Below are 23,478 nucleotides of genomic sequence, written 5' to 3' on the forward strand. Positions count from 1 at the left end.
TAATCAATGGTGAACTGTAAAGGTGTGTTAGCGCTTACGAGTATCTTTTGGCTGTTATCTGACTGTCTGTTTATTGTAAATCAAACCCATGACGTGAGTAACCCACCAACGTTGCATTTTGAAGTTCTGCCACTAGGTGGAGGCAGGAGATCTATTATGAACTCCCGCCACTGCAGGAACTCAGAACTTTTTTTTTTTTTTTTTTTTATTGAACACACTTATTTACAAAAAAAAAACAATTTACAAAATCTCTCGTTGGGAGACACATGTGCATGACATACACAGTTACATTGAACAAAATTCAATAAGCAAAATAAAAACAAATAAACCTAAAATGAAATCAATTAAGCAAAGGCATTTCAGTCAAGGCATGTCAAAGTTATTCACATATAAACATTATCCTCAGTCTTCATATAATCATAAAAATAAAGTTACATGGAAGCTTTACAAATTATAAGGACAAATATTTTGAGACATCTTCACATAGAGAATAAATTTTATCACTGGAGTCTTTCAGAAGTTCCAAAGACAAAAAATATTCCCTCAGTTCAATTTTAAACACTATTATGGATGGATTTTTATTTTGCCATTTGCATTTATGAATATGGTATTTACCCATAATTGTTATAATATTGTAAATTCTAAAGAGTTCCTTCGGAAGGTTTTTGTTACCAAAAAGAATTTGCTCTAACTTCAATTGTAAAATTCTCTCCATTTTTATTTCTAGCCAATTCATGACATCTTGCCAGAATTCTTACCACTGGACAAGAGAAAAACAAATGTTCAATAGTTTCATCTTCCTGGGAGCAGAACACACACGGCTCCACTTCAAAACCAAATCTCTTTTTCAGCATTGCTGCTGCTGGATAATATCCATTTAAAATTTTGAATTGCAGTTCTTTGATTTTAGGAGGTATAGGCCATTTCATGAACTTGATATTTATTTGTTATTTTGTCATCATAGTGCCTTATTTTTATATTTTGGTCAAAATCATGAAATAGTCTACATTTGAATATTTTGCTAATACAATTATTGTTACATTTTTTGCTGTTTATGGGAATTTGGTTTAGTTGCAATTTAGGCAAATTTACTTGACCTTTGGAATAATGTAAATAATTTCGTATCATATTTAATAAGGCTATTGGTATTGCTTTACATACCTTATTATAATCCCTTACTAAACTTTGTATATCAAATTTTGTTTTAAAATCCGTAAAACTAAGAAAGTTTCCTTGTTCATCCAATATATCAGTGATGAAGATGATTCCCTTTTCAAACCAATTTCTGAAAAAAAGTGTTTTTCTACTAATTGTTATCACTCTGTTGTTCCACAAAGTGGAACCATGTGGTGTAAAATTATGAGTAAATACCATCTTCCAGTAATGAAGAACTTGTTTATGATAATCAGACAGTTTTACTGGCAATTTGGATATCTCGAAATCACACTTTAAAAGGAACTCTAAGCCTCCCACTTTATCAAAAATATTTTTGGGAATATGATACCATAGAGAATCAGGTTTATCTAGAAAGGCTTTAACCCAGTTAACTCTAAAAACTCCAACCATGGATTCAAAATCAATTGTTTTTAACCCTCCTTTAGTCCTTTACAAGTTGTGATTTTTTGATGTAGTGCGTTTTATTACGCCAGATGAATTGGTATATTATAGTGTTTGCTTTTCTTATGTTTTGTGAACTAATATAAAGAGAATAGCTTGGATAAACTAATTTAGAAACCCCTTCTGATTTTGACAATAGGTTACGTCCTAAAATGGTTAAGTCTCTTGTTAACCAATGATTTAAGTTTCTTTTTATTTCTTCAAATTTCTCTGTGATATTTTTGGATTCTCTTAATGTCAAGTTTTTAGATAGATGAATGCCCAAGTATTTCACATCATTCTTAACTGGAATCATCTCCAAGATTTCCTCAGTGCAATTATATAAAGGTAATATTTCACATTTCTTTAGATTAAGGCAAAGGCCTGATGCTCTAGAAAAAACAGAAATCACATTTAAAGCCTTCTGAAGAATTGATTTGTCCTTTAGAAATATCACTGTATCGTCAGCAAATTGGCTCATTTTCAATTCAGTGTCACAAACTTTTATCCCTTCAAGGTCTTTATTATTTATTACAAAATAAGCCAAAAGCTGCGTACAGAGAATGAATAATTTTGGTGAAATTGGGCACCCTTGTCTTATTCCACAAGAGACATTAATTCTTGGAGTGATACCTGATTGAAGTGAAATATAACTGTATATTTGGTCATAAAACATTCTGATTACCTTACAAAAATTTTTACCAAAACCAAAAAGTTGAAGCGATTCTAGTAAAAAGTCATGTTCGATAGAATCAAATGCCTTGAAAAAATCAATAAACAATATTAGGCTATCAGTGTTAATAAGGCTCTGGTAATCTATCATGTCCATGCAGGAACTCAGAACTGAGCATTCTGCATGTAGACCTGTGTGTGTTAAAAAATATAAAGGGTTAGTTCACCCAAAAATGAAAATTATGTCATTAATGACTCACCCTCATGTCGTTCCAAGCCCGTAAGACATTCATCGTCAGTACACAGTTTAAGATATTTTAGATTTAGTCCGAAAGTTTTCTGTCCCTCCATGGGCTCTATGCACGGCGGTATTTCCGGTGAAACATTAGGGATGCTCGATAACTTCCGCCGATCGTAGAGTCCAATGCAATACCGAGAAGTTATATTGAATTTTATACTCCATGGTTATGATAAAGAAACGTTAGTCACAAAAACAGAAAAACACCCCTCGTGTTTATGCTTCTTTTTAAAATTATATTAAATAAACATAACTATTTATAAAATTTCATCAAACGTATGTAAGTTTCGTTTCAAAGACTGTTCTCCTCCGCTTAAATCTCCACAACCGGAAATGGACGAGCATCCTTGCGTCAAATGCGGAACTTATGCGTGCATATAGCCCATTGGATATGTGTGTACGGTACTGTCCGTTTCTAGAAAGGAAATAAAGACATCATCAAAGTAGTCCACGTGACATCAGTGGGTTAGTTACAATGTTTTGAAGCATCGAAAATACATTTGGGTCCAAAAATAACAAAAACTACGACTTTATTCAGCATTGTATTGTCTTCGGTTCTGTTGTGGATCCGCGTTCAGTGCCACTCCTGACGTAAGACGCGGCTGACGTGTGTCTGGTGCGTCCGTGTATTTGGGTTCAAATAAATATGGCTGGGCAAAAATGCAAGTCTTCCCATGTGTGGAAATCCTTAGACATGTTTGTGAAGATGGTTTTGTACAGCGTGCGTCTCCCTCAGACTGTAACCAAACCTGCAACCTGTAACCTGCTCAGCCGCTCCACACACAATACACAAGACAATACAATGCTGAATAAAGTCTGAGTTTTTGTTATTTTTGGACCAACATGTATTTTCGATGCTTCAAAACATTGTAACTAACCCACTGATGTCACATGGACTACTTTGAGGATGTCTTTATTTCCTTTCTGGACATGGACAAGTATACTGTACACACATTTACAATATTAGAGGGACAGAAAACTGTCAGACTAAATCTAAAATATCTTAAACTGTGTTCTGAAGATGAACGGAGGGCTTGGGACAACATGAGGGAGAGTCATTAATGACATAATTTTTGGGTGAACTAACCCTTTAAAAACCTCTGGGAAATGTTTAATATACACTCTAAAAAATGCTGGGTTGTTTTAACCCAACTTTGGGTCAAATATGGACTAACCCAGCCGTTGGGTTAAATTTTTACATTACATTTTTAACCCAACATTTTGGGTTTGTCCATATTTGACCCAAAATTGGGTTAAAACAACCCAGCATTTTTTAGAGTGTAGTTATGGGTTTAAATTACATGTTATTTTTCGTTATATTACAAAGTATATTAAAATAAAAAATATTGTCATACAGAGCATTTGTGAAGAAAATTACAATTGGTCAAAATAACAAAAAAAAGGATGCTTTGCCATGTTTCCAGACATTGAATAATGAAAAAAAAAAATGTGTATTCATTTTTAGAACAACACAATACATGCAGGGGTCGACTGATCTTTTGGTACTATCTTTTTATATTTTGTTCCAATCAACTTCACAAAAACTCACACAGTTTGACTTTAAATTCATTCTATATGTGAGTTCAAATGATAGAAATCTGAATCTCCTCTATAATCTTATAACCCAGATTAAACACTTTTGTCCTATATTATTACTTCGGTCCGCCCATAAGCCCCATGCGTCTGCCACCTTCACATATGGCTGTGGAGTTATGAAACCCAGATTGCAGAGTTGAAGGTTTGGGAAATAGGCAGCTATGTTTCTGTCCCGCTGCCACACCCAGACAGAACTCCATGTGTAATTGCTAGAGTGAAGGGCCGTGGTGACCACTTGAAGGGTGGCCCTGGCCAGAAGAGTCTATATTGGGCTACACAGGCTCCTTTAGTTACACTCCTGGTGGGGCTGGAACAAGCCAGCAAGATGAGGAGGATTCTTGGAAACAGCCTTTTCTCTTTCTGTTCTGTATGGGTAAAAATGTGTGTATGTGTGTGTGATATTATAATTTGTAGCTCTCAAACCGTATTCACTTTATAGCCCTTAATCCTGTAATTGTGGACGAATGTGGGCACAGAGGACTCAGGTGTGATCTTAATTTTTATTTATTATAAACGTTATATCACTGTCTTCGATAAAGTTTTGTCTATCCATTTATGGTGGGTTTTTTTTAATATTATTTTGGGGGTATTTTCTATTTTTGAATGTATTTACTTCAAAAAGTACAATATTTTCTATGTAAATTATGCTTATTTTTTATGTATTATTTTATTTATTTATTTTAACTACATTAAAATATCATTCCAATAAGTTCTTAGAGCTAAAACCTAAAGATGAAGTGACTTTGCTGTCACCTGGTGTCTTATTTTGGCTCATTTTAGAAATGCTCTAAATTCCAGTTTTTCCCATTCATTTCTATGGCTGCCCATTTTTGACCCAAATACAAGTTATTTTTTTTGTTTTTTGTTTTTTGTTTTTTTGTTTTTTCCAACAAAAAATTGTGTGTTCAGGAGGCAAACTTATGCTGAGATAATGCTGAGATAATTTTAGTGTTAGTTACATGTGACGCAATGCGTTACATTACTGAGTTGTTCCTAATGGCAAATTTTGTTGCTCAATCGTTCTGAAATGTCTGAGAATATATAATTGGCACGTTCCATAAAGGATAGGAAGTGAACGCTTATCTTTGGGTAATCTCAAGCTTAATTCCTTCATGAAGAGTCTTCGTCTGTTGTTATTAGAGGAAACGTGCAATGGAAACTGCAAGCAACTTTGCTGTTTATGATCACATGATGCGATTCATTTGATATACTGAAATTAAATCAGCTTTAAACCCACCAGGAAAAAATCCTTACGTATATTTTGTGCTTGTGTTTATCAAATGCCACACCAAGAGACTGTATCATGTTGAAATAACTTTGAATTAAAGACAATCTTATCAGCTATAAACAGGCATTTTACTGTGTTATCCAGATAACACTGATATTCAGATAACAATGTGAACATTTGAAACACTAATCTCCTACTCTGTTTTTCTTTGCCCATCCCAGTGTGTGTGTGTGTGTGTGTGTGTGTGTGTGTGTCTGACTGAGGGCACTTTGAAGTCCCAGTACTGAAATTTTAGATTTTTGTCAAAGGGGGGATGAACTGAGAAATCAAATTTTCCTTGAGCTTTTGACATCTAAGACGTCATCATATTATAAGAATATCCTGTAAGTTTCAGAACTGAAAACGTCCTTGTTAGTCCAATAAAAGCTTTTCAGCAAACAACTCATTTTTCAAAGTGGGGAACTATGACGTCAAAGAGGATAAAACCCCACCCCCGCAGAAGAAGATCAACGCCTACATCAACACGGCCGGTTTAGCCCCCCCCCACCGATTCGCACATTACACGCATAGCTAAATAACATAGATTCCTACCTCGTGATGACAAACCGGATGGAGCTACCGAGCAGTAAATATGTGTAAAACTCATTATAATATGCAAAACTGTTCTCCACTCACAGCAGTGGGCGTTTACTTCCAAGTCTTCAATGGGAGACGCCCATATAAACCCCGCGTTTTTCAGCTAGGCTCAAGACTAGGGTAGAAAATAGCTTATTACTTATTCATTTTGATGTTTTTTATTGCAAAAACCAAGCGAATGTCATAAGTTGACCTCAGACAACAATACAAAAAAATAAAAATAAAAAGCCGGTTCATGACCCCTTCAACATTTGTCAACTGCCATTAGGACCGAATGCTGAACTGTACAGCTATCACATTCTGAAATGTAATATTGGTTTGGGCAAGAGCTTATTAGAAAATAAATAACTTGAATTTTTATAAGAAGAGCATGATCTCATAAATTGTAGATACATTTTTAATATGTGATGTGAACTTTTTAAATATTTTTTAAAAATTGTGTGTGGTGATGGAAATGATAGGGTGGTGGCGGAAATGACAGGGTGTTAAAATGAATTAACAGCGAATTAACGTGAATGCATATGAACAGATATTTATCAGAAACATTTTTAAACTCATCACACTCATTAAACTTAATTCACAATGTCATTAACCTATAAAGTGTAACCCCCTTTTTTTGAAAAGACATGAAAATGCACATTTTGAACGTAAATGGTTGTATCAAGAAGCACAATATTTACCTTGATTTATCTTCTTTTTGTTCTTGATGAAAATTTAAATTGCCTTCATATCGTGTGCTCTGATGTCACTGAACATATCCATAGACAATCATTCACACAATCTTTTTTTTTCAAAGGGACATTAGTGTTGTGATGGAAATGACACCAATACAGTGCAACAACTATATTTTGCATAAAAAGTAATATTGCTAGGGGTCTCACATTAAATCCATAATGTATTTTAATTATTTTACTAGTGCCTAATTTAGGTATAATAACCAGATAAGCCATATTTTTAAACTCCAATTTTCATTGTTGAAGTTAAAAAGTCTGGGTGTGTGACAAGGAGAAAACAGTGATTTTGACACCTGAAAAGTATGAAAAAAAGTAATAATAGAAAGGTAGCAAAACGTTGGTTTAATTGTTAGTTTAACAAAGAAAGAGGAACTTGTCCAAAATGATACGTATGTTTTAATGACCAAATACATAAAAGTGCCAATAGTTGAAGAATCACCCAAACTGAAAAGGTATAACATCTTTCTGAAGTTGTTTCACTATTAGAGATGCTGCACAGACTGGTACTGTTCGACTTCATCTGTATCAGAAATCCCACAGAAATATCATGCTGTAAAAAAATATTGTTGGTTTAACTAAAAAAAAAAAAAAGTAACCTGGTTGCCTTAAAATTTTAAGTTCATTGAAATGGAAAAAGTGAGTTTGAAGGAGATTGATTTTAATCATCAGAAACTCAAAATAATATGTTATCTGAACTAAATAAATTATATAAGTTGATTTGACAAAAGAAAGAATGTTGTGATAACAAATCATGAGATTTTTTTTTTTTTTTTTTTTTTTTACAGTCAGTCAATAGTTCTTGATTCGAGGTTCAGGCTTCTCAAGCCAACATTAAACTTCACAAACTTTTGCCTGTCAGCAAATATTTTATTAATGAAATAATCATACCTGCAATATAAATTATAATATTCCACTGAATTTCTTTGAAGAAGATCATGAATTCATTCAAGCTAAAGAAATTTCCCAGAAAGGCTGTTTTTTTTTGTTTTTTGTTTTTTTAATAGGGTTAAGAATTATGGACACGTATTTGTAGTGTGTCGACAAAATTGCGGTCATTTGCTCTCACTCCCCTTTAAATCAAGAAGTGAGCGCTCGAGAGTGAGCGAATGTCAACTATGTGGAAGGTTTAACTCATGCATTTGAAATAAAACCCCAATGACGTGCCTCTGCAGCCTCCCAATGCAAAGACCTGTCCTTGAATATGAATGAGTCCATGCCAGCGTTATTAGTTAACCCTCCAATAGTGAAGAAATTGCTCATGCATATTAAGAGAGCAGCTCTTGCCATAGTAGGAATCGTAATTTCGCCGACTGAGACCCAAGACAAACCCGAGTGGGCAAATCTGATCCGCTGAGCGTGAAGTGAACGGTCATTCCTCGGGCAGATCACGGGGCGTGGGCTCACACACACGGAGCCCTGGCGGAAAGAGCTGTCATTTATATCAGACTCACATTTACAATACTTCAGGACACTTATTGAAAATGAATCGCGGACCGGGAAAGTCGAGTGATGAGACGCTTATAGAAATGAGCCGAACTGCTTGGTCCAGCGGCGGTAAGTGTCCGGAACACGCCTTTACTCTCTCACACATAGGAATGGTTTAAAAGAAGAATAAAAACATACAGTTTGTGCTTTATTCTGAAGTTAGCTACCATTTGTGTTGTTCATTTATCTTATTCAAATAGTTTATTTTTAGAGTTAATGTCCTGAAGAGATGGCTATTTTATAAATGCGCACATCCGTTCCGTCAAAATTGTGCGCGACAGTAATATGAGACAACAGCTTTAGTAGGATATAGCCTTCTATTATAATCATTTTATAAGTTTAGTTTAAATTAAAGTAAAATAAACATCTGGATGTATTTAAAGCCTAAAGGTAGTCACATTTACATTGCATTTTCCTATAGTCAATGACGGCAAAGATATTTTTCTAGCACTGTTCTTGTAAACTCCAGAAAAGACTACATGTTGATATACAGTTGTAGTCTCTAACATAGTATAAAGATGAAAAGTATCCTATGGGTGTGTGTGCACACAATGACAGACATAAACGCTTAGTTTTGACTTTATTAAACAGAAGATACTCATGAGCGTCCCCTTTAAAATCCTTGATTGTGTTTTTACCTTAAAATGGTCATGTACTTTCCATTCTCTTTGTCATCAGTGTAGTCCACATGCCAACAGCCAAATTCTGACACACTGAACCGTACATTCCCCATAATCTGGGATATAGTCATAGGGAATTGAGTACCATGAAATATAAAATAGTTTTTTTTAAGTAGCTTGATGACTTTGAACAATTTCAGTGTTTTAAAAAAAAAATCATAGAACAAATGATAGTTAATCCAAATGACTTCACATTTGCTAATGCAACCACTTGATATGAATCAAGACACAATGGATATTGCCTTTGTCAGACTTGTTTGATTGTTGCTGACTTCAGTTTGTCTTCACTTGTCCTGCATGATGTGCAGCATTACAGGAGTTCCCTGATAAGCTGATAAAGGCCTCTATAAACTCATCTGCAACATTTATGCTTTCAACTTTGTCTTGAGTGTCCACACACACACTAATTCACTGCCTTTTAAACCGTGAAATAATTCCACTCAAAATAACTGTTACTAATACCATGTTGACATCATGGTTTTATGCTGTGAAACTAACCACAAGATATCTCTCATGTGCTTTGTTTATTTCCATGTGTTCGCATAGCAACCATTCTCACTTCCAGTTTCACACCAGGTTGCATTGCTTACAGTGGTCAAGTGTTCATGATGATCGTTTGTAATAGCTGGTTCAGGTTTGAGGATTATAGATCTCTAGAAACAGAACAGAGCAGTCTTTGTCCTAAAATATGCTATATATCATTATAGATCCTGTTGCTCAAACAATAGAGAATGCTAGCAAAACTAAAGTCATACATGCAGGGTATATACTGTACCTTCAATGTATTGTACGTTTCTTTGAGTAAATGTGAAATAATTGTGAATGTCAATCAAAAGTCAGAAATAAATGTTAGTTGAATCCTTTTTAAATGAACCCTGGCTTGTGCGAAAGACCACAATCACATGGATAGGCTATACACACATATGTTATCTTTTATCTGAAATACATTGGTTTGATAACACACTATTGCGTGATTTTATGAGGTTTTTTTTTTTTTTGAAGCTGCCTTTCTGTGAGTCAGAAACGTTGGACAGGAGAGGGGTTCACACAATCATGACGATTCTCTCATCATTCACTCACACTCGCGTCTTTAGTGTTTGAGATTCATTTGAGAAGGGAAAATATTAAATGAACTGTGTCATATTTGATATCAACGTTTAAAAATTATCATCAGGGATGAAACTGTTGAACACAATCCACATGCCTTCTGTCGCCTGATTGATAGTCTCCTTTTTTAGCTGTGAAAAAAAAAGATTTTTTTTATAAAGTAACATGTATATTGTTAGTGTTATTTTAAGATGAACACTAACTGCACTGAAGCAATTTATCCATACCTATTTTATTTTATTTTTTTGGAAAATACATGTCAAAATTGGATCCATCAGGCTTTTGAAGAATGTTTAATTGTACGTCTCTAAATCATCACTGCTTTCCATTGCAATGTTTTGCCCTCCAAAATAAAAGCAACAGTGCTTTAAAAAAAAAAAAAAAACGAAGCATTTTATCATTGAACAGAGACAAAACAACGGCACTGACATTTAAGATATGCCAGTGAAAGTTGCGTTCAGTTAAAACGCCTCAAATATGCATTTTTAGCCTGTGACTGGAGTCTAGACCTTAATGGAGTAGTTCACTTTTTATAAAAAACTTTAGCTGATAATTTACTCACCCCCATGTCATCCAAGATGTCCATGTCTTTCTTTCTTCAGTCGAAAAGAAATTAAGGTTTTTGATGAAAACATTCCAGGATTTTTCTCCATATAATGGACTTCAATGGGAACCAAACGGTTCAAGTTTTAAGTTTTATTAGCTCAAGTGGTCTGTAATGAGCGTTCGTGACTCTCATGTTCAAACTCGTTCATCAAAATGAACAAATCTTTATTTGAGTCATGACTTGAAGGGTCCTTGATAAGACCCTTATTCATCGTGTGTTGTCGTTTAAAGCCTTTTAGTAAAGGTCTTTTGGACCTTGAACCGTTTGGTCCCCATTGAAGTCCATTATATGGAGAAAAATCCTGGAATGTTTTCATCAAAAACCTTAATTTCTTTTCGACTGAAGAAAGAAAGACATGGACATCTTGGATGACATGGGGGTGAGTAAATTATCAGCAAAAGTTTTTTTTGGTTTTTTTTTTTTTTAAAGTGAACTACTTCCTTAAGAAGATTATTCAAGAATTCTACATAAAAAAAAAATACTCAGATGTCTATGTGTAGAAAGTGCTATAAATTTCCCTTCAGTACGTCTTGGTTATTTCCCTTTTTTTGGAGAATTAGGCCTTAACATAATTTGTATTTGTGTCTGGAATTTAAAAAAAAATGTGTTAATATCTGCACCTTATTATGCGTCTGTGTTAGTATCGCTGGTGTGTGTGTGTATTTGTGTGCGTTTCTGTTCAAGTATGTTAATATTTTTTGGTTCAATGTGAGCAAAACAAGGGTTTCTTGTATTAGATAGTTCAGCATATCTGTTCCACCATAAAAGACCTTTCACCTCATTTTTATCCTCAAAAGTTTAACAATGTTACAAACAGTTTTATCAGAAGGATTTTACAGTGCAATCACAACAGCTCATTTTTGAAGAAACAACTAGAAAAGGGAATCTATATTAACATCCCTTATTTTGTCTTTTTTTCTCTCCAGAAGAAAACAATGGCTTCCACACCAGTTCGGATAAGGAGTCGTTTCCACTTGAAAATGCTGCGGTAAAATCTCTCATACATTCAGACACCATAAGTCCTCCTGATCTTCAGTTTCTACGTCAGATCATTTGATAGTGTCAACACTAGCCACAAACCTGTTGTGAAGATCTGCGTAGACCAGAGTGAATTTCCATGCTGGTCCAGGCGGATTTATGCTGGTTTAGTGTTGGTCTAGCTTGTGGTTGCTATTTACCGTAATAATCTGGTCTTGGTCTTTATTTGTCATTAGTTGGATGAGCATATTTCTGGTTAAGCTTAAATAAGAAGCCTGTTAAACATCAGCATCTAAAACACAACAAATATTGATGTTTTCAGCAGGGAAATCCTTCAAGGCTTTATGGTGTAAGTGTATCTCACTAGCAGGTGAAAATAAATGTCATATCTTAAAGAGATACTTGAGATTTTGTCCAATAAGGAACCCGGGTAGCAACAAGCTAACAGCCCTCGACAACCACCCAAAAACACAGATTGTTTATTTTAATCATTTTTATAGGGTTTTCACTTTCAGCGCATTCATTGTTCAGCCAACTCTATAGAAATCAGAAGCAGGAGTCAAATAGCAGGTTATTGCATTAGTTAGTTATGCGTTATTAAAAGAAAATATACAAAAAAAAAAACATCCTTTGTTGAGATAAAGAACTAGACATGCTGTGACTCAATAGATTCAAAGAAATGCATTAATAAAGAGATGTTTATGTTCATTAAGAACACAATGCAGGGGAACACATATCCACATATGATGTATTAGCTCATATTAATGCTCATTGGTCAGCTTGTGTTTGCCTAGACAGGTGTCCTTGCTTCCATCATGACACATTCATTCAAATTCATCTCTGCCCATGCACATCCATTAAATTTGCATATGAAAAATAACTTGCTCCAAAACAACTTCCAAGTTTTCTTAGTCTTTGTTTCGAGTTTCAGAATTGTTCATTGTGCCGCCGTTTTACCAGTAAAACAAGTTTGTTTTGAGAAACTCTATTGTGGACTTGAGTTGCACGATTACAGATAAATGGAGAATCACGATTGAAGAAAAAAAAAAAATAGAGATCACGATTCTCCCATAATTCTGAATAGACAACTAAACAAAATAACATGTAAAATACTAAAGGTTCTTACAAAATAGTAGGTGCTGCAGTCTATATGCAGTATTTAAATGAGTAGTTCACTTTTGAAAAAACTTTTGCTGATAATTTACTCACCCCCATGTCATCCAAGATTTCCATGTCTTTCTTTCTTCAGTCGAAAAGAAATTAAGGTTTTTGATGAAAACATTCCAGGATTTTTCTCCATATAATGGACTTCAATGGGAACCAAACGGTTCAAGGTCCAAATGAGAGTTTCAGTGCAAACTGTTCAAAGGGCTTTAAACGATTCCAGACAATGAATAAGGGTCTTATCAAGCGAAAAAATAATAATAATAATAATAAAAAAAAATTTAAAATGAAAAAAAAGAAGAAAAAGACTAATTAAAAAAACAAAAAACAAAGTTTAAGTTTTATAAGCACAAACGCTCGCCTTGCTCTGTTCTGTGATGCGCGTTCGTGACTCTCCTGTTCGAACTTGTTCATCAAAATGAATGAATCTTTTTCCGAGTCAATTCGTTCATTTTGTTCGTTGAATCAACCAAATGACTCGGAAAAAGATTCGTTCATTTTGATAAACGAGTTCGAACAGGAGAGTCACGAACGCACATTACAGCACAGAGAAAGGCGAGCATTTGAGCTTATAAAACTTAAACTTTGTTGTTGTTTTTTTTTTTTTTTTTAAATGAGCGATTCAAGGCAAATGGCGAATTTTGGGTGATCTCAAAACACATTTTCGGGCAGACTCATTATGGAGACTCACTAGTAGCCTAGACTTGTTGTTTAACTACTGCGCTCTGTTACCGGTAGGCGTGGCCTCCTAGGGCAGCGAAGCAAGTGCATTCTGGGAGTTGTTGTCTTTCATCCACATGAGCCAAAAATACATTTTCTGGCTTTTCTCAGTCTAGAAAGCTCCAAATTCAAAATTTCTTCTACATAAATGACCCATTTTAAATACACATTCATCTTTCCAGAGGTGGAATGACCCTTTAAGAGAAGTAATGACCAAATGTCATGTTATTTTTTAGCTGGTTTTCTAGCTAGTTTTCAGTCAGCTAGCTTCCCCGCGCTGGTGAAATAGTGGGGTTGTGTGACGTCGCTCTATGGAGGTGTGTTAAAGCGGTTACTGGGACTGCTGGCATGACAGTGGAAACACAGCTTGATATGTTCCTCGTGGTTCGAGTTGCGAGGCTATTGGCCCGGTACGTTGTTAGCCCTGGCCGGTCTTACTAATGTCTCGTAACTGATCATGACACGTTGATTTTGAAGATTCGCATTCACAAAGGAGATTTTCATTGAATTAACATGAATAAATATTTAAATTTTAGTCAGTTTCCCATTAAGTTATCTTAAACTTCAGAAGACTTGGAATATTAGTCAAATAGACTCATTTTCTGATATATTTATAATGCTTTAATTAAAAAAAATAGAATTGGGAGTTTAACTGACCCCTAGTTTCTATTCATTTTTATTGCATGGAGTTGAGTGAACATTCTTGAACATTTCTTCATTCGTGTTCTTCCACGGAAGAAATCAAAGTGACATTAGGATGTGTAAATAACAGAATTGTCAATTTTGGTTAAACTATTTATTGTTCCCTTTCTCATTTCCCCTCAGACTCTGATGAAATATATTGAGTTTTGCTAATGTCATCCAAAAAAATACTGAAGTTCACTTTATCATCGCTGTTATCTGTCCACCACCCTTCTCTGTATTTTCTTGGCTTTTTATGGTTTTCTTTTTCTTACACTGAATCAAGATAAGCACGCATATGTGACTGCCGCCCTTTCTCTCCTCTCTGTTCCGACTCTCTCCCTGTCTGTGTAGTCCATGGCCAGTGTTGTCTCTGAATGCACACGCACTGTGTCTGTTTGCTCAAGTCATTCTTCAGTGGTTGAATGTGAACAGTGTGAGCGAGAACACACTGAACCACAGCAGCACCTCTCCAGCTTTAAGGGGGTAAGAAGGGAGTGTGTTTGTGTTGTGTGTGACTTAAAGGGGCCATCATCATTTTTTTATCACATAGTTAAACATCAAATATTTCATAATAGGCTATCAAGACATCACAATAACTTATAAATGAATAACACTGGGAAAAAAAACAACATACAAATAGGATTGATGGAATAAAAGAGCAGATTGCAAAACTTGATTGTGAAATGACTGTAGGGCAGTGATAATTGTGTGTTCAATGATAAGAAAACACATATTCCACAATAATGTAATGTACATGTATCAGTGGAGGAATTATCCACTCCGCACTCTCAAAAAAAGGTACAAAAGCTGTCACTGGTGCTGTACCTTTTCAAAAGGTAAACTTTTGTCCATTTCATGAGCTAATAAGTACGTTTTAAGTGTTAAAATGCACATTTTATGTGCTAATAAGTACATTTAAGTGTTAACATGTACATTTCAGGTGCTAATATGTACATTTTAAGTGTTAATATGTACATTTTAGGTGCTAAGATGTACATTTTAGGTGCTAATGTCAATTTCATGAGCTAATATGTCAATTTTAGGTGCTAATATGTCCATTTCATGAGCTAATATGTCAATTTTAGGTGCTAATATGTCCATTTCATGAGCTAATATGTCCATTTTAAATGGTAATATGTACATTTTAGGTACTAATATGTTCATTTCAGGTGCTAATATGTACATTTTAGGCGCTGATATGTACCACTAAGGTACCAATATGCAGCCTTTGGGTACAAAAGTGTACCTTTTGAAAAGGTACAGCCCCAGTGACAGCTTTTGTACCTTTTTTTTTTCTGAGAGTGTGCAGGGCTTTTCTTATCAAGTGCTGATAAATTCAATTAATTGCATGCAATTAATCAGAATATGATATCATTCATTTGCACAGTCTTTGGGCCAGATTCACTAAACAGGGCAAGTTAGCACGAGAACGCAATCCCAAAGAAGCGCTGATGGGAGTGGAACGTTCAGAAAAGTTTATTTACCCAGATTAATGATCACAGACGCAGCCGGATCATTTCCATTAATGACCAACACAATCTATCAAGAGCAGCGCACATCAGCGTCTGGATTAAAATAATTGGGCAAACGCTAGTAAATTGACTCTCGCAAACCTTAGGAAATCACCTTGCATGATTCATTTAAATATTCTTCTCCTGTAAGTCCTGCGTCTTATGTTTAAATAATCAGACCCACATTCATAACAAAGATAGGCACTTAAAGGAGTAGTTCACTTTTGAAAAAAAACTTTTGCTGATAATTTACTCACCCCCATGTCATCCAAGATGTCCATGTCTTTCTTTCTTCAGTCGAAAAGAAATTAAGGTTTTTGATGAAAACATTCCAGGATTTTCTCCATATAATGGACTTCAATGGGGTCCAAACGGTCCAAGGTCCAAAAGACATTTTCAGTACAAACTGCAAACTGTTCAAAGAGCTTTAAACGACACCAGACGATGAATAAGGTTCTTATCTAGCGAAACGATCGCTCATTTAAAAAAAAAAGATATATATATAACAAAGTTTAAGTTTTATAAGCACAAACGCTCGCCTTGCTCTGTTCTGTGATGCGTGACTCTCCTGTTCGAACTCGTTTATCAAAATGAACGAATCTTTTTCCGAGTTAACTCGTTCGTTTCGTTCGTTGAATGAACCAAATGACTGGGAAAAAGATTTGTTCATTTTGATAAACGAGTCACGAACGCGCATCACAGAACAGAGCAAGGCGAGCGTTTGTGCTTATAAAACCTAAACTGTGTTATATATATATATATATTTTTTTTTTAATCAGCGATCGTTTTGCTTGATAAGACACTTATTCATCGTCTGGTGTCGTTTAAAGCCCTCTGAACAGTTTGCACTGAAACTGTCTTTTGGACCTTGAACCGTTTGGTCCCCATTGAAGTCCATTATATGGAGAAAATCCTGGATTGTTTTCATCAAAAACCTTAATTTCTTTTCGACTGAAGAAAGAAAGACATGGACATCTTGGATGACATGGGGGCGAGTGAATTATCAGCAATTTTTTTTTTTTTTAAAGTGAACTACTCCTTTTAGCCCCTTGCAAATGTCCGTTTTGACATTATTAGTATTATGCTAGTATTCTCTCAACTAGAGTGTATGCATGTCCTCATAGCGATGGCCATTCACCAAACGCAAATATGAGAACCTTTGACCTTGTAACTTAATTCATAGAATTTGAGTTATATTACTATATTGCTGTTGATAACATGCTATTAGATTATATTTATAGACTTCATTAATTACAATAAATGAGTAACAGATGAACTTCCGCCCGGGTGGTTTATTGTGTAGTGTGAACATGCAGGCGTTGACATGTGTGTGCTTTATCTTTGTTACTGTGTGTATTCTAGTGTCATTAACCTCACAACACACTCAATTCATCCACAGATCTGGAGAAAGAGAGCATTATTTCTGAAGTATCGCTCCAGGGTACGCCACGGTAAAGAGGGCTGAACTGTGTGTGTGTGTGTTTGCTTTAAGTGAGCATCTTGCATTTTGATCATATTAGACTCTATTATTGTGTTGTGAAGAACATCATGAAATGCATGGCCAAGTTTCTATAAAGTGACTTATGGTTGTGTTAAACTAAATATTCAGTGGGAAATAATGTAGGGTGGGACCTAATTTTATAACTGTAGGGATTGGATTGTGAAAAGACATTTAGTGGATTGTTTGAATGACTTACCTTGAGTATGAAATGGCAGTGTTGCCATGATTTTTCTAACAGTTTTTGTCTTGTGGATGATGAAATATTCTTGAAGGAGGGGTTCAAGCCATAGGGAGGGACACAAGCTAAACCTATACACTTGTCACACTGACCCAAACACACGACAGAGAAAATGAAGTAAGCTTTAATAATCCACAAGGCAAATTCCAACTCAGATAAGCAGTCCAACACAACAGAACTGAACCTAAGTAGTGGAGATAGCGAGACACAATCCTGAACATAATTATGAGGTCAGATTAATAGCCATGACAACTACACAACACAAACAAAGTCCACGTGGTGTGAAAACAGTATATCATACACTGACTCGTAAGTTGACTTGATCATGTCAGCTAAAGTAGTTTAATAGGCATTTATGTAGTCAAATTTTAAGAAATATTATTTTAAGAAAATATAAAACTTTTTTTTTCTTTAGAAATCTAAATTTTGCACAATAAAATAAGGGATTTTTTTCAAGTAAATTGATTTTTAAAGTGGTCTGACACGTCTGGCTCGAATGATAGTGTGTTTTGCGTAGGACTGTCGGTTTAAAGGTACAATATGTAGGATTTTTGCAGTAAAATATCCAAAAACCACCAGGCCAATGTTATATATTTTGTTTAGTTGATTACTTACAATATCCCAAATGTTTCCAACTATTTATAAATCGTGAGAAAATTGCGATTTTTAAACAAAGAAAACGGGGCGTGAGAGCAGGGGTGGAGAGTCGCCAGTCAATGACGTCATATGCGCGTTACCCCCGGTTTCCGCCAGGTTTGACCTCGTACTGCAGTAGTAACCATGGCGACAGACTTGACAACTGGGTCACTTATGCCCGTTATGCGTGCCCAACAGCGTGAGCGTCCCTAGCAGGGTTTTGTTCAAACATTAAGGACCATAGCAAGCAGACAAAAACGAAGATCAACATCCGCGAGCTCCACGTCCGCGACTAACTTCGACTTTACAGAGACGCTAGACACTTGAGTGTTACTTGAGCAAACAGGTGAGCAAATCAATGTATGTAAAACTAATCAATGTTATATAATTCAACATGATGAAATGTTAAAATATGATCTGTATGTTAATCTAGCTTAGTCTCATTCAGCCAACACACAACCTAACTAACAACATTCAACACACAAATGCCGTTTAGTGTGATAGTGAAACTGTTAGAGCAAGTGAAGCAGCGCTGCGTTACCTCAAGTTTAATTCCTCTAATAAACTGACCTGTGTGAGTAATTCAGTGTGTAGTTCGGTCGAATGAAATGTCCTTATTCCTTTATATCCGCGGGACTCGTGTTGCGTGTGGCGCTGGTGTACGTCTAGCAATCGCGCCCTGCTTCATACTACAGTTAAAAACATCAGTGTATTCACTCCTCCATAAAAGATCCAACAGCTTGACGACAAGATCCATAACACCGCTTAATGTGGAACATACGTCATTAATAGACGCCGTTGTTATTGTAAGAGGTTACCCAGACAGCAAACTGACATTGAATCAACGTAGAAACGACGTCTCTCATGACATCGAAACAACGTTGATCTGGCATTGTTTTGCTCATCGAATTAACGTTTAACCAACGTCGGACGCGGCATTCTTCAAAGCTAAATGAAAATCGAAAATTGGTTTGCTTTCATAACGTTGAAACAGCATTGATTTCAAGTTGATTTTCCGTTAGTTTTGAAAGAATGACGCGTCTGACGTTAGTTTAACGTTAATTCGATGAGCAAAACAATGTCAGATCAACGTTGTTTCCATGTCATGTTTCCACGTTGATTTAATGTCAGTTTGCTATCTGGGTAGCGCCCCCTGGTGGCGAAACAATCTTGCATGTTTTACCTTTAAACAACAGGAATGTTTGAGACACCTGTTTGTATTATTTCCCAATTGCATTTGCTAATGTTAGTTGCACAGAAACACTGCAAAGAAGGAGTAAACGTACATTTTATCCAGCAAAATAGCTTTTTGAGCCACACAACTAGCCTAATGAATGTGAAGTACTTTGTGTGTGTTAGTGAAACTGTTAGAGCAAGTGAAGCAGCGCTGCGTTACCTCAAGTTTAATTCCTCTAATAAACTGACCTGTGTGAGTAATTCAGTGTGTAGTTCGGTCGAATGAAATGTCCTTATTCCTTTATATCCGCGGGACTCGTGTCGCGTGTGGCGCTGGTGTACGTCTAGCAATCGCGCCCTGCTTCATACTACAGTCATGATAAAAACATCACTATATTCACTCATCCATAAAAGATCCAACAGCTTGACGACAATACGTCATTAATAGACACCGTTGTTATTGTAAGAGGTTAGCGCCCCCTGGTGGCGAAACAATCTTGCATATTGTACCTTTAAACAACAGGAATGTTTGAGAAACCTGTTTGTATTATTTTCCAATGGCATTTGCTGATGTTAGTTGCACAGAAACACTGAAAAAAAGGAGTAAACGTACATTTTATTCAGCAAAATAGCTTTTTGAGCCACACAACTAGCCTAATGAATGTGAAGTACTTTGAAGCTCTACACACATATTTTAAATCCACAATATTACCCCAAACATTGTTCACGCTCGAGTTGTCTAAACATTGAACAGTCTTGATTTGTTCAGGGGTTGTGAGCTCTGAGTCTGAGCATCAATAAATGATGTTTAGTGCGGATTTTAAAGCATCAGAGGAAAGAAACAGAAATGGAGATCACAGACGGGGGACTTTGACATCTTGAACCCATTTGTTGAGATGTTAACATATGGTGTGCATGTTAATATATGTTTTGCACATTATTAAAAATGGTTGAAAGAGACTTTCTTATTTTTTTTTAAGTTTCTAGAGAAACACTACATTTCCTTCCCTGTATGGTAACATGTCTGTGATCATAAAAAGCATCATGATGTTCATTAGCTGTGTTTTTTATAGCGTCTGAGTCTCTAATTGTGTCGTGTGTGTTATTTTGTGGCTGAAGGCTCTGCGGCTCACTCTGTCCCGGCCTGATTTACCTAACCACGCAGATACTTATCTATATGTCAGTGCAGGAGTGTATGGTTATTACTGACTGCTTTCCCCCCCCCCCCCCCTAACATGTTCATATGCATCATCTTCAACTTGTAATTACAGTAAATGAAAGAGGGAGAGACCTGTAGTGAAAGAACAGCAGTCGCTCTGCCAGGTCAAACACACACATATATATATTCCTGCTTACAGTAAAGAGACAGCAGGATGTTAATTAGATGATGTTTGCATGGAGGAGTATTTCTGTGTGTGCCAGTGAGATTTGTTTAGAAAGGGATCAGGCTACATCACTCTTAAAGGGACAGTTCATAAAACAAATAAAAAGAATTGTTAGCATTTATTCCCTGTCTGAAATAATGTGCGGATTTTGAACAATATGATGTGAGTGAGTAAATAATGCCAGAATATTTATCTTAACAAAAACACTGGAAAAGTTCAATGCGGATGTGAAGAAGACAGTGAATCAGATGGCAAAGTCATGAGATACCATACGCCTGATTATTTACATGCAGTTGTAACTTTCTGACGCTGAGGTTGGTCTTTTTGAGAATGTCACGATCTGTAAATGGGATTTGAGCTTGACATGCAAATGTCAGCAGAGAGAACATTACTGTGGAGATTTTATTGCTCAAGCGGATACTATTTCATAGCTCAGAATACTTTTAAGGGTTAGTTCACCCCAAATTTAAGGATTCATTATTTACTCACTTAACATGTAATCTGTCAATGTAAATGATAAACATTGAGGGAGGGACTTAAAGAGATACTCCACCCAAAAATGAAGTGAGTTTCTGTTGTGATTCCTGTCTGTGTTTCCCTTGTCTTGTGTGAACTTTAATTATTTCCTGTTTTGTAGTCCTTTGTAGTTTTTCTAGTTTATTATTCAGTTGTGTTTATCCAGATGTTTCTGATTGACCACGCCCTCTAGTTATCTAGTTTAGCTTGTTAGTAGTCTCTGTATTGAAACCCTGTGTCTTGTTACAGTGTTTGTGGGTTCATGATGTTGTTAGATGTTGGTTGTGGCGTTCTCTGTGTCTGAGTTTTTGAGTCTGTCTAGTCTTTAGTTTATTTAAAGGAGCTGTATGCAAGATTGTGGCCAAAACTGGTACTGCAATCACTTTCAAATTCGGGTGTATCCCCCCCTTTCTCCATGACTCGAGGTTGCCAGATATGCTGCAGGATCCGGCTGCTACAAGAAGTGACGCGTCCTACACATTGAGGTTTTTTTTTTTCAGTTAATTATTTATTTCGGATTTTGTCACAAAGTATTTCAGATTCATATCCACATTTTTTTTTATCCGATTCCGACACGTTTGTATCTGCAGCTGTGGTAACTAGAGAAGAGCTGGCAACCCGAATGCTGCAACACTACTCACTCCGTGATTGGTAGATCGGCGAAGCATGACGCATCAGAACAAAACACAACATGACAACATCAACACAAGTCGAGGGCTGCAACTTCACTTTTTAAATGACAATATCCTGACCGGACTACTGTTGTCAGTGATATAAGTATTTGAAATGAAGACGATTTCTTAATGTCTAGTGACATATCAGGGAAAATTTATGATTAATTGAAATACATTTTTTGCACACTGCTCCTTTAAGTATTTGGTGCTGTGACACCAAAGCAAATACTAAATATGAATGGCTGTTTGAAATGTGTAAATGCTGTTCAGAAACAGAAAGTCCTGCAGCTGCTTTGTTTACTGGGTTACCGCGGTAACAGCTGCATTTCTGCTGTTCCAGAAGCCCATCTACAGTCAATGTCATGGGCTGCGTCCGAAATCGCGTACTATGTGAGTAGGTACTATATTTAAATAAAAACGTACTTTGCGACCGTTAAAAAAGTATGTTCTATATAGTATGAATACTGGTATGAATGAGTCCGGACGTACTACATGCGGCATGTTGTTGTCGCGTGACATACGCTGTGGAAAATTTAAAGAGCCCATTTCAGCGACTACACTGCACTTCGCACTGTTTTAGTTCTGCTCTCTGTTTTTACATCGTTCGAGCCGACAATCAAGAGGAGGCGTCGTCGGTCAGCTGCTCGCAGATCACGCCTTTTGCAGAATTTCTCAAATAACATTTATTTACCTAGTACATTTTACCTCATAAAACACACACAATCCCTATGAACAATGACAGATGTCATTTATTTGCTTGTGATATTACCATTGATAAATAAACATGAATGAATTAATAGAGGTACGCATGTGTGTCTGTGTTTTAGAGCCAGACCGATATATCGGCAGACCGATATTAGGCAATTTCCAAACTATCGGTATCGGCGGTTATAATGGCCGATAAATGAAATAAATAAAAACGGACGAAACACGCTTGAACCATGTCATGAGTGTTGGAGTTGTATAGTTTGTCCACCAGAGGGCACTCTACACCGTTCCTTTTGGCAACACTCGTTGAGATGGTCACGACGATACATTAAAAGAACATCCCCATCAGTTCTCACAACTCAAATAACCATGACAAAATTTGTGACTATCATGTCCAGTTTCAAATAAATAAATAAAATATCGGCCGATATATCGGAATATCGGATTTTAAAACCCAAAAATATTTGTATCGGTATCGGCCTTCAAAATCCTTTTTCGGTCGGGCTCAACTGTGTTTATCTCCTAACGTTACAGCTGCACCTCCGGTTTCCGCCATTTTCGAATATAACGACAACTCCTCTCCCGTGGCATCATGGGATAGTAATGTGTCCATCGCATGCGCACTTCAGAATCTCGCCGGTAATAGTAGGTCATCCGGGTACTTTTCGCCTACTGCTTTTCCAATTCTATGATTTCGGACATACTTGGCTACTCGCTCGCGTACTGTACTGTTTTTCGCATACTATATAGTAGGGAATTATTCGATTTCGGACACAGCTACCCAGCAAACACAGAACGTTCCCCCTAACGTTCCCGAATGGTCCCATGAGGTTAATTTTTTTGGGAACCAAACAAGAACTGTCACGAGCTGGGCTCGAACTCGGGTCTCTGGTGTGGAAAGATGAAAGTTCTACCACTTAGCCACAGAGGAGGTAGTGTTGGACCCAA

At 36.2% G+C, this 23,478-nt stretch overlaps 1 protein-coding gene across 1 annotated transcript in view; it reads left to right on the forward strand.

The window, feature by feature from the left end:
• Positions 1-8,058: 8,058 nt before the first annotated feature.
• ano5a (anoctamin 5a) overlaps positions 8,059-23,478 on the forward strand; it is a 57,959-nt gene continuing 42,539 nt past the window's right edge. Inside the window, exons 1-2 of the mRNA XM_039656713.2 lie at positions 8,059-8,314; positions 11,566-11,627. Of these exons, the coding sequence (XP_039512647.2) occupies positions 8,242-8,314; positions 11,566-11,627 (135 nt within the window). The 5' untranslated portion in view covers positions 8,059-8,241. The remainder of the gene's footprint in view (positions 8,315-11,565; positions 11,628-23,478) is intronic.

Source organism: Pimephales promelas, chromosome 25, assembly GCF_988280905.1.
Source record: "Pimephales promelas chromosome 25, fPimPro1.hap1.1, whole genome shotgun sequence".
NCBI lineage: Eukaryota > Metazoa > Chordata > Actinopteri > Cypriniformes > Leuciscidae > Pimephales > Pimephales promelas.